We start from the raw sequence: 13,171 nt of genomic DNA, 5'->3' as shown, positions 1-13,171 counted from the left end.
GAAGGGGAAAAAATACTGGTCACAACCTATGTTAGTGATAGACAGGCCAAATCAACCAATCAGACCAATGAAGCGCATTACGTACTAACACAGCATTGAGGCAAAGCTCAGAAAGTTAACAACATGTCGGTAAAGGATATAAGAAAGAGAAGGAGAGCTTTCGCATGTGATATTCTAAATCTGCACCCTGCCTGGATGAGTTTGACAGATTTTCAATGATCTTCAGTATTGTTGACACAATGAAAAATTGGTCCTCACTTTTGTTTTTATTGCACACTTTAATCATTTAGTAAACAGATCTTCACAGTAACAATGCAATAGCAGAAAACAGAAGCAAATCACTGTGTGGTGCAGCTTGTTAGGTCTTCAAAGTATTTATAGGTATTTACACTGAGAATATGAAAATCAAAGAACAGTGCCCCAAGGTTCTCCCTGTGGTGGAATGAGGCATTTTAACCCCTTCATCGCCCCCAAAAGCATTTCACAGACTTCTCCAGCCACTCAGGCTTTACACTGTCTGTAGCTCTATGAATCCTGTAAATACTGCCAACCCAAAAACATTCAAGTACTGCAGTTCTGTCATTGCACAGGTACCGGGTCAGCCAGTGCACAGGACTCTGAGGAAACTGAGAACCACATGGCACCACTTCAACAACTGAATGTCCAAAAATCAAATAGCTTTGCTGTTTTCCTATCATGTGAACATAAACATAGTACTCAAACGAATGTCAATTTAAATAGCATCCCAATGCTGAAGTACCAAAGGTAAATATTTCCCAACATATAAAGCAGCGTAACCTAGAATTTATTAAAACACTCTTTCTTTGTGACACACCAATAAATAGTCATTTGGACAAGAAATCTCATAAAGATGACACGACATACAAACTGTAACATTTTGCATTGCATTAATAGTAAAATTATAATATCGCAAACAACTCTTAATGTTTCAGGGCTGCATGTACGATTAGTAGTGTATTTAAATAAAAATGACCATTTAATGAACCAGCACACTGGTCTCTTTCTGTTATTTTTGGTTTGGAAAATGACTATATTAGTGCTGTGCTTTATAGGACAGTTAAAAGAATCAAATTAAATCAGAATAAGGCAATGTGAACATACTGCTTGAATTACAGTGTCAAATATACTTGCACTCAGATTAACAAAAGTTACAACATTTTCAATCGGTCTGATTCCGAGTCTGCGCCGAGACAAAAAAGCCTATAAAGATAGATAAAGAGAACACACTGTTTGGAAACTCTTAATCTCCTGGTTGTAGGTTGTTTGTGCCAGGCCTGACATGTTTTACAAAAAGAAAGAAAAAATATCTGCATCACACTCCCTCGACCGTTTCATACATCGCGATAAAGCTTATTGACTGACCGTATGCTGCCCCAGTCAGTGTACGTTCTCATTTGGTTATGTACTAATATAATAAAACACATGAAACAAACTGATACTCTTCATATTCAAAACAAACAGGACACAGTCAGAACACAGCAGTGGTTCCTTTATGTCTTATACAACAAAAATACATCTGTATCTAACAAATACAAAGCCTCTGTGTGAGCACAGTCCTTCATGGCATGTGGACAGTTTCTTCTATATAAACACACTTAAAAGCAGTTTCCAGAGAGGCAATGATGGCAAGTCTTGGAATTCACTGAATTCAGCTTGATATCAGAAGTGGGACTTTTAGTGCAATCCCATTGGTCGAACAGCAACTGACGTGGTCCATTGTTCGTGTGTCACTTGTGGTTTTTGTCCTCGAGTACCTCACCCTCACTACCTGTGTCCGGGGCTCCTGTGGGTGGCTGTGTCCCTGGCCAGATCTTCCTCCACAACATTAACATAACCTTCTTTCTCTATGCAGCCTGCCACTACCTGCAGCGCCAGCCGGAGCCTGCGGTCCAAGGCATGGAGGTGACGCTGGATGAGGATCGGGGACAGACGGTCACGGAGCAGGGACTCTTCCATCAGGGAGCTCAGCTGGTACTCCTCTTTGGCCAAAAGCTGGAGACGCAGGTAAGTAGATTTCCTAACCCTGGAAAGGATAATTGTATACTATTTAAAATTAATCTACTCTCTGATATGGCTATATATTGTTACTATGATGACAACCCATTTTCATTCCCAACTTGTCAAATACTTGGTCAGTGCCCACGCCTGAAGCACAAGGCACCCTTTAGCGTCTATGAGACGCACCAAGCTTTTAACTCCAATGTTATCCCATATTTGGCAATATTAGACACTCAGAGCAACTGCTTGACCACTGCACTGTGGGATGATGCAGTAAAAAGGGCGACAAAGGGAGTGTCACAGCCCGATCCATGCCGGAAACACAATTTTACAAAGCGTCCATATGTGACGAGTGGCATTGTCATGTAGTTGAACGAGTTACATGGCACCTTAACCACTAGGCCAGGTTTTTAATAAACCAGCAAGCATTTCATTTTAGCTACATATGCACTAAGTAGAGGTGCTAAAACTGTCCTGAGGTTGAAAGCAAATGCCATGAGGTCTTTAAAAACAAAAGGGTGTATTCATGTCATGGTAGTACTCCCATTACTTGAGGATTTTGTGACTCATGTTGAGAAGCCTGAGGGTAGTGGTAAACAAAATCAGTGCGTCCAAAAAGTAAAAGGGTTTAACACATTTCACAGTGCCAAAAGATGTTTAGATATAAGATATCTCAACAACAGGACAAAGAAACCCTAACCCGACCTAAAAGGCAGTTAGAAATTTACAAACAAAAGTCTGACCTGCAGCACTGGCTGAGAGGCACCAGGATGGACAGCTCGTCGTGGGAATGTTTTCCAAATCTATGAGAGAGGACAAAGATCACAAGACAGACACTATGTTAAACGTCGCTATTCAGCCGGTTGCTTCAGTCATTCGGATGAAGCTTCTTGAGCTTTGTGAGAAATATCTAAAGTGCGCAGATACAAAAAGTTTTCAATTAAGCAATATAATCACTATATAACATATTTAAGATGTATTTACGTTTATTTAACTGATTTCCAATCCAACCAAAGTGGATCATTTAGTGGACAGACCCTTTAAAATCAGCTGAATGTGTTTACCCTCTTCCGTTGTCTAGGTGAATAATGAAGGTGTCGTTTCCAAACTTCTCAAAAGTTTCATAATGATGTCGATCCATGTTACCTGGTCAAGCAGGGAGCAAAGTGGGAAGACAATGTGCGGATGCTGTAATTAATTGATTTGTCATTAAAAAGAGGATCAGTTATTCATCTGTAAATGCAATATTTATATGTGATGTCATACCCAGCTCCATCTACTCTTACCCATTAAGAAGTCAAAGATGGTCATATCCATGACGTCCAGCAGCCGAGTGCCTCGATCATATGGAGGAGTCTGCTTAACCTCGTCACAGTAATCTGGGTCCACCTCCCACCTGAGAACACATAAACATATCTGTATAAAAAGTAATTTTATCTTGTTTAGTCATAGAAACAAAACCCTGACTCAGAAGGGATGAGGTGTGTTGACAGATTTGTGAATGTTTCGTTTCGTTTCCTTACTCTGCTTTCTTGCGTTTGTGGTAGGAGCGTCTCCAGGGGTTTCTCCAAGTCTTGCGTTTGGCCAGGTTCAGGTCCGGCAGGAAGGCTGCTAGTGAGCCTTCAATCTGGTCCGGTTTACCGCACAGAGCGTGCTCAGTGGAGCAATAGTACGAGCACTCACCATAGAAGCAGACGTTATTGGCTGAGGAGAGAAAAGAAAACACACTGATTTAGAAATGGTGCCTACGCAACTGAATATGAATGAGGAAGCAAACATGGAGACCAGGGCTGCATCCATGGAGAACCCATCATCCATCACCTAAAGCTGACAGACATCGGCCATTTTTATCCATCTACTTATGTTCTTCTCAGAGAAGAAACCTGTTCCTCATTCCCTCTGGACTCACAGGTTAACTCTATATTAGCAACGTTTTGACAAAAACAACTTCTTAATTTGTTAGTTTAAAGGTGCTCTACCTGAAATACTGAAAAAAAGTGGGCTGCAATTGCCTCCACAGAGCTTTCACTCCAATACATGAAATAACGTTTATTCTGAGGCTGTGGTTTCCTCTAATCCCTACATACATACTATAGCAACATAAAAAAACCCACTAAAGACATTGCAGTTATTATATTGTCCCTGGATTGTGTGTTCTTTTCCATTTATTTGTACTGTGTTGGTGTACATTAATGTGTATCAATTCTACTTTTTGAGAATAGGCTGGCTTACACTGCCATCCTGTGGTGACATTTGGCTACGGCTTTCTTTACCACCACACATGCTACTGCTCATCTGTGCCATTTGTACAGGCTTGAAGAGCATGGCATACAAACTCAGACTTCCTTCAATTCCAGATACATAACCCAGTTTACTTAAAGCTGTAGTGTCTTACAAGGGTTGTTCTGTGCTCTGGCCAAGTAGTTTGAGTGATGCAGCCAAATAGCTGCGTCATTGTGCCAAGCAGCAGAGGCTGTCAGAGCTTCTACCTGGTGAGATGAAAAAGGTCCTCCACAGCTTCTTATCACGTGTCACATCCTTGATCTCCCTCGTCATGTTGACAAGTCTCCCTGCCACGGGGGGCACTCTCCGGAAGTCAAGGATCCTACAAACAGAGAGACATGAAGAAGGTAATAATTAAATATTTAGTAAACAGTGAATTTGAAGGCTGCCAATTACAATGGGAAGAAAAACTTTACCGTATTACAAAACTCCAACTTCACTATGCCCCGAACAGATGCAGCTACAAAACATCTTCAGTCTAAAGCTCAATTTCCCATGGTGCACCAGTTGGTGCAGGTTTTTTAGAGCATCCCCAGCCAACCAGGAGAGCTCTGAAAAGTGAACACCTGCGATGTCTTTGTGAACTGCTCTGATCCAGCGCTCTTGATTTCTGCCCCTTCCCTGCTCGCATTTCTGTTTATTAATGCACATCACCTGCGCTCTCACACAACAAACAGTTCAGGATATGCCTGTGCTCCACAAGTCCATTATTCTCAAAGTAAAGACAGCCCAAGGAAAAAGTGAGAATACTTTTGCCTTACAGAAAAAAATAATGTTTCCAACCACAGCTATCGGTACGAGACTTGATTTGTATCATTTCAGCAGACAAGATGTTTAATAATTCATCATCTTTACAGTGCTGTCTGGCAGCATTTATTGATACCCAACATCCGCTTCCAAACAAAACAAAAACGGAGAAGGTGTGTGGGTGTGTGTGTTTGTCTACCTCCCACCTGTCCCTCCATCATACACAGACGTATGCCCTAACTCTATCTATATTTAGATCCTTGACTTAATTCTACACTTAATGGTCTCAAACTATTGTGCTCCCTTTCTTTCTCCATCTGTCTGTTTCTCTTTTCTTACGCTTTTATGTCGAAACAATATACCTATTCAGCCCCTGTTTAGCCTGTCTCGCTGTATAATTTGCTGTCCAAATGACCCTGACCCATTTGAGACTAAAGCTAAGCCCCCTGGGAGCAGGTGCACACAGACAGACAGGCTGAGTGGAACAGAGTTGGCGAAACTTTATCCTACAGAGGACAGCTTTCAGGAGCTGCTAACTGCACTGTCATGTCAGGCCCTAGTGACAAAGGAGCACCTGTGTGTGTATTTGCCTGTGAGAGCACACTCAAGCGACTATTTGTGTGCACTCCACCTATTACACACCCCTCAGTCACAACAAGTTCACAACAGATGGCAATACGGCAAAGAAAACCCCCTGAGATATTGAAGTAATTACTGGAAAGCAGTAATTCTGCCTTTTCCCTTAAATCTTCAGGATATTTTAGCACATTTCATCAGAACTCTCTCGAATTAGAAATCTAATTAAAGAAAGTTTTAGCCTCCTGCTTTGCACTCCCGGTTCAATATGAAGCCATAAACTGGTAATAGCTCAGATGGGGATCCAGAGGCTGCCGTGGTCAGGCAACTGGTCTGTAATTCACAGGCAGCCCCGCGTGGTGCACGCAATCCAAAAAACAAACTGCTCTTTAGGGGTAAGAGAGGCACCTCAGCTCCTGCTTTAAAGCCATGTCCCAGTTGTTAAGGCGTGCCTGTGATTTCCTGTTTGGCTCCATCTTCCTGCCCACACGAACACGTCACTGACCTCATCTAACAGAGAATGAGAGTGTGTGTTCGTGAGCATGTGTGAAGTAATAACCACGCCCTCAGTAGACCTAATGACGACCTGCGCACCATTAATCATCCTCCCCCAGAATCCCTATCACGTTTTGAATCTTCTTAATGTTCCTCTGTTGAGAAGTTTTTTTTAAAAAATGTTTTTCTTTTTTACCTTGTCAGCTGAAGTCCGTAGAGTAAAAGGATCATGTGGAAATCAATATACTCAGCAGCAAGTAAAGGAGATGATCCGAGCAAGCGGTGTGTTATCTAATCCCTCATGTACCAAATCCCATTCAAATGTTCACAGTTTAAGTCCATTAAGGCACACCTCCGGTTTATAAATGGGTTAAAGGGATAGCACCGATTTTTTAAAATGGGGTTGGATGAGGTACTTATTCATAGCAAGTGTGTTATCCACAGTAGATGGCGGTCGACTTGTCACCATTTGGAGAAGCAGGCAAGTTATGTAATGTACGTATGTAATGGATGCAGGCAGCAGCTTGTACTTTAGCCACCTAAAAACAAAAGTCTGTTTCAGACTCCATTGCCAAAAACAATAATTTTACCTCACAGAACAGGTACTTGGTGGTATACTGCTGCCTTATCCATTTTGTAAGTTTTGTTATTTCCTATCCCTTTAAAACACTAACACCTACACAATAACACAAACAAACTAACAGCAACTCCCAAGTTGAACAAATAAAATGAATGAATGAATGAAAATGTTTTTGTCAATGGAGTCTGGTGGCTTTGATGAGAGCATAGATAACGCTTCAGTTCCCCTTGTGTAAACTTAAACAGGGCTGTCAGATGGCAAGGTTAAGCTGGGAAAATATCATATATTTTTTAAGGTGGTTAAAATATGTTTAGCTTCTGCCCCCGTCCACAGCAGTACATTTCTCAGGACTGCTTCTACGAACTGTTGGCGTGCCAACTGCTCGGCTCATACAACTAGACTTCAAAAACGATCCCTTGAAAGCGTTGTCTGTATGAACAAACCTGTGCAACCTGTCGTTCTTCCTGGAATAGACTGTGATGGATTATTTGAAGACACACGCAGACAGGAAGGAGATGATCCACAAAGAAATCTCAGAACAACAGATTTTTTTATTTTAGGGGGGGGGGGGGGTGATGAAACTCACCTGTCCAAGTGAAAAGCGGCAATTTCTGCATTGTGCCTCTCAAAGTCGGAGAAGTAAAAGAAGTCTGGAGGGGTTTCCTGATCACGGGTCTGCCTGAAAGATAGTGGTTGAGAAAATATTAAGCATAATAATAATATATATAATATCAGCAGGATTGTTTGTTTTAGTCCACCCATTTCTTTTTAATGTGTATTCTTTGTTTTTTCTTTAGAGAAGAGCAATAATAGGGAACATGATAATCTTACATTTGTACATTTATATCCACCCTAAACTCCAAAATATCTGTTAGGAGAGGGACGCTACGTACAAGCAAAAAACATTATACCTCTAATGACTGAGTGTTTCAATGTTAAGTATGACATCTTTTGATTTGGGACATTTCTAAACCAATCGCCTCAACTTTCATCAAATTTTCAATCTGCATCCGTTTCCGACAGAAGACCATCTCTGCTCTCGTTCTGCAGTTCCTCCTAACCCAACACACACACACACACACACACACACACACACACACACACACACACACACACACACACACACACACACACACACACACACACACACACACACACACACAAACACACACACACAGCCAGAAAATGTGAAACCCTGCCAACCAAGTCATGGATCTGAGTCAGGAACTGCTTGAAGCCTCTTTGTGTCTGCTGTCTGCTCGCTTGTCTGGCAGCAGGATATTATCTCTCCACAATTACACACTTGCTTTCTCTTTCTCACACATACACACATGCATACACACCTGGCATTAACCTGCACTGGTTGCACACAGTCAGCCAAACCTCACACACAAACATACTCAGCAGGGCTGTACTGAATACTTTGAAGCTTCGAAGCTTCATTCATAATGTTCATATTCTAGTTCTAAATCAACACTCGATTGTTGCACAGCTTTTCTTTTGCATGGTTATTCATTCTGTTTAAAGCCCATATTCCTGCACAATTGCTGATAGGCTACACTAATAATACAAGTATTATATTATTTGTAGAATTAGATTCCATTGGTGGCTGCTTAGAATTAAGAGTCTGACTCCAGGGCGTTGTTTCGTGTCATCAGGATCTGAAGACATTTTCGGTGAACCTCATCCGGTGGATTTCGACGGACCACCGCTGTTATTCTCTGTAAGGATTTTCAACAGCCAAACAGTATTCATCTGCTCTCACTTCCCACACAAAAAAAATAAATTTACTAGGGAGGCACGCACCTGTATAAACAAAGCTGCCTGGCAGCAATCAAACAGCATTATATGACCAAATTGGTATTTATATAACCAAAGGTAATGCCTTCATAAAATATAATATACTCAAAGCTTTATTCGAAAACCTTAATAAAAGCCTCAAATGTAAAAAGAAAAAAAAGCCCTAGTACTCATACACACACACACACACACACACACACACACACACACACACACACACACACACACACACACACACACACACACACACACACACACACACACACACACACACACACACACACACACACACACACACACACACACACACACACACACACACACATCTCCACCTGCTCTGGCCTGCTTTATCTTTCCTCCTTCACTCCATTAGTGTGGATTGGACTTCAGGGTGTATTATTTTCCCTCCCCCTTCTCTCCTTCTCTCACAATTTTGACGGACTATTGTATTCTATTCTTTTACATTTCTAGAAAGCAGCCAGTTACCCACAAATCAATGGCTGCTGCTGTGATCTCTTCTTTGTCACCCAGACTTATGGCGTATTTATTTTCAGGGTAAAGATACTGTGCAAATGAAGAGGGGGTGAAATAAAAGGTAGCAAGAGCCCTTGGTTTTAAAAGGTGACCTTACGAGCCGGAGCACTCAATTCACCTCTGACTCTATCTACCTTATCACTCTAATATGCCTTTATCAAGGGTAGGTCTTATCATGTTTAGGCAATGAGTGTTGCTCAGCAACACAAAGAGAGGCAATGTTTCTACCCTGCGATGTGTAATAAAGGCTTGTTCTTCACAATAATAACAGCTTGTACTTTAATATTTTACTCTGCATGGCAGTAAGCAGGAGCGAGGGACTAATGTTTCTATCTTGAGAATTGCAGACAGTCTTCAGTCAGTTGTTATAATGATGTCTTTCCTTTCAAGCTATTCCACCATATGCTTTTTTCTTTCTTCCCTGATTGAACTTTCCGCCTTGGAGAATGTGTAGCCTAAACCTGACAGGCTTTGGTTGCTATGGTCACAAAGATTTTCCTGTCAGGAAGGAAGTTTAGAATTTTGAATGTAAGGCAGTAACAGGTTTGTGATGTGAAAAGCCATAATGCAAGAACACACACACTCTAAAATTCACACACACAATCACACACGCACGCACGCACGCACGCACGCACGCACGCACGCACGCGCGCGCACGCACACACACACACACACACACACACACACACACACACACACACACACACACACACACACACACACACACACACACACACACACACACACACACACATACACACACACACACACACACACACACACACACACACACACACAAAGCACAGTTTGATTTCAGAGCCCCACAGTCTGGACACAGTTTAATGTGTCTCAGTAGGAGAGCTTAGAGCTGGGGGATATGGAGAAAATCAAATCGCACAATATTGATATTGCAATTATATTGTGGAGATGACTATTGGTGATGATGACTATTCTTCAATACCTTTCAATACCACAGATTTTCAACCCAAGGCTGCACAGATGAAACAAGGGGGAAGATTTCTCTAAACCAGCACTGTTTGCACGTTGTTAATTTAAGAGAAAAAATTAACCTATTTTGTATGCCATGGACATTTTTTTGACTGCAACCCTCTGATAAAGGCAGAGTAAAACACCCGATAGTATTAATAAAATAGGCCGGTTTTGTTACATTGCGGTCTTGCTTAGTAGACGGAGTTATCAGTTGTCACTTTAACTTAATAATTAATACAATGGAAACTTCTGCCCCTATATCAAGATTTTTTTTAGCAGTGTTCAATACTATTTGAAGCCTATTCTGTGATTTACTGATTTTATGGTCAGCCTACTTCAGTGTCTACCGTAAAACTGTGAGACGCTGTATCAGCACACTCGGCATTGGCACCATCGGTAATAACATGAACATGGCACTAAGCCGTACAAACGTTCTCATTTTACAGCTAAACAATGCACTTAAATGTAATAATAATTTCTGAAAATACTTTATGCAAGAAATAGGCAGATTCCACGGCCCTGAGTGGTTGTTGTCGGCCATTAGCGGCACACAGAGGGAGCTCTGAGAGCAGACGAGAACAGAAGGTGGAGGTGGAGATACATAACTGTTCACAGATCATCTGTCTCTTTGTACTGTCAGGATATAGTGACAGTAAGTATGAAGAATCTTTTTTCTTTAACAGAAAGTTATCAACTTCAGCTTTACTGTAACAGAAAAGTAATTTGAGTAGTCTAACAGATTACTATGTAAAATAGATTTTCTATTTTTTTCTTGTTGTTGTTTTGCTTGACAAATGACTGAAAAGACAATCAATCAGCAATTAGAAGAAATGAGTCCTGGCCACGGGGTCAGAGCTGTTCCCAACTGCACGCACACACGCACACACGCACACACGCACACACGCACACACGCACACACGCACGCACGTACACTTTATCAGTGAGTGTCCTTGATAATAAAAGGCCCTTTATCTGAAGTAGAGCATGATTAGGCTACAGCAAACGTACTCTATGTAGTTCAGCAGAATCTTCAGGAGTGTGTGTGTGTGTGTGTGTGTGTGTGTGAGTGTAAAGTGCTGAAGCTGAACTGCTTGCCTACAGTATGCAGACTCAGTTTCTGCTGATTCTGCACTTTTGATACTTTTTCATGAGCTTAGACCTGCACAGTGGAGGGTTATATTAGAGGGATGGTAGAGGGAGGGAGGGGAGGGGGGGTGACACAACAACAGCTGTGGCCCTGGCTTTGCATACACACCCTCCTTTTTTTTCTGTCCCTTTCGCACGCACAGACACACACACACACACACACACAGACACACACACACACACGTACACACACACACACGTACACGCACACACACACACACAGACACACACACAGACAGACAGACAGACACACACACACACACACAGACACACAGACACAGACACACAGACACAGACACACAGACACAGACACACAGACACAGACACAGACACACACACACACACACACACACACACACACACACACACACACACACACACACACACACACACACACACACACACACACACACACACACACACACACTGCTCCACTGAGGATGCATGTTGGTGACAGAGAGAGGGCAGCAGAGACAAACCCAGTGAGAGTAAAATCAACGCTAACACACTTCCATGTCACCTTTTGGACTGAAACAGCCGACCCCCCCCCCACTTGCATCTTTGTCTCTGTCTAGCTCTCTCTCCTGAGTGTGTATCGTCCTGAACCAATTCTTCCCACCATCAATTCTTACAAATCAAATTTCTCTAAAGTATATATCATTTTCCCCTCCCTCTTGCACGATGGTACTGTACGTCTTTTCCACTGTAGAATAGTCTCCAGAGAGTATTTTTTTCTTTTTTTGCATGTGAGGGTTTGGGGAAAAGCAAATGATCAGTACGATATATATTCAGGACGCTCTTGGGTACACACACCCCTCAAGGTGACAGACAGGTGGAAGGATGGAGGACTGGATGTAAGATTGTGAGATAAAACCTCTTCAACCTGGTTATTTGTGTCAGAGGCTGCTTGTCTGTCACCACTACTACATGCCAAAGTATCAGAGAGAGTACAGGCAAAGGATGTCGAGGCTGTCTGTGTGTGTGTTGCTGCTTTGTGCTGCGGGTGTATTTATACATTTTGTGTGTATTCCTGACTCTGTGTCTGCTGAGTCCTCTTTATTGTCCTCCATGCTTCTTTGCTTCCTCCAGCATCGGCATCAGAGAGGGATCTAACAATCGGCCCAGGGCCCCAAGGTAGCTGTCTAGATTGAATTTCAAATCAGTGTTACACAAGTTGGGTTCTAGCCTCAGCTATTTTCAACACACAGGGTGAGGCACCGCCAGGAGGGAAAGGCAAGTTATCTGCATGTGTGGGAAGCGGTATGGGCAATATTATCATAAGAATGCTGGGGAAATGACTTGACTTGAATAAGATGGATGATGGCCTATGTCAGTGCTTCAATTTCTAAGTTATTAGATACTCATGAGTTGAGAGAGAGTATGGAATTGATATGAAGGCTGAGTAAGATTATTAGCTTTCTGCTGCACACAAGTATTCAGTGTTTATAAATGCAGAGGTGCACATTAATGGCAGGAGGACAACAGATTATTTTAATCAACCATATATCTCCTATATTTCCTTAAATAATAGAGTTTTGTATGTAATCCACAGAAGAAAAACTCAAAAAATGATAAAGAGTTGATAATGACAGTGTGCAACAATTCATAGTGTTTATACAAATAAGTTTACTGTGTGGTATCGGAGTCTTTAAAGGGGACATATTATGCTCATTTTCAGGTTCATACTTGTATTTTGAGTTTCTACTACAACATATTTACACGCTTTAATGTTCAAGAAAACACATTATTTATTACTTCTTCCTGAATATACCTGTATCCATTTTCTGTCTGAAACACTCTGTTTTAGCGCCTGTCCCTTTAAGCCATCCTCCTGAAAAATCTCGCCGGGAGCCGGGAAATGACCGTAACGACACTGCTGCAGGACTTTCCAATAGTTTAGGTGTGACATCACAACCATACAGAAGTCCTGACGGCTCGTTTAAAGGCACAGTTTCTGAATACGGACTGCGTGCAACTACTGCTACCTTTCATGGCCTTTTA

The 13,171-nt window shown here is 41.9% G+C and overlaps 1 protein-coding gene across 1 annotated transcript in view; it reads right to left on the bottom strand.

Moving 5' to 3' along the window:
- Positions 1-349: 349 nt before the first annotated feature.
- Positions 350-13,171, bottom strand: part of fam20ca (FAM20C golgi associated secretory pathway kinase a) — a 41,253-nt gene continuing 28,431 nt past the window's right edge. Inside the window, exons 4-10 of the mRNA XM_083930714.1 lie at positions 7,287-7,379; positions 4,509-4,624; positions 3,543-3,723; positions 3,306-3,415; positions 3,084-3,165; positions 2,763-2,822; positions 350-2,044 (exon numbers count right to left, since the gene is read on the bottom strand). Of these exons, the coding sequence (XP_083786840.1) occupies positions 1,786-2,044; positions 2,763-2,822; positions 3,084-3,165; positions 3,306-3,415; positions 3,543-3,723; positions 4,509-4,624; positions 7,287-7,379 (901 nt within the window). The 3' untranslated portion in view covers positions 350-1,785. The remainder of the gene's footprint in view (positions 2,045-2,762; positions 2,823-3,083; positions 3,166-3,305; positions 3,416-3,542; positions 3,724-4,508; positions 4,625-7,286; positions 7,380-13,171) is intronic.

Source organism: Echiichthys vipera (assembly GCF_963691815.1).
Source record: "Echiichthys vipera genome assembly, chromosome: 17".
Lineage (NCBI taxonomy): Eukaryota > Metazoa > Chordata > Actinopteri > Perciformes > Trachinidae > Echiichthys > Echiichthys vipera.
Note: the sequence above shows the minus strand (reverse complement) of the source record. Positions and strands in the feature narration are given on the sequence as shown.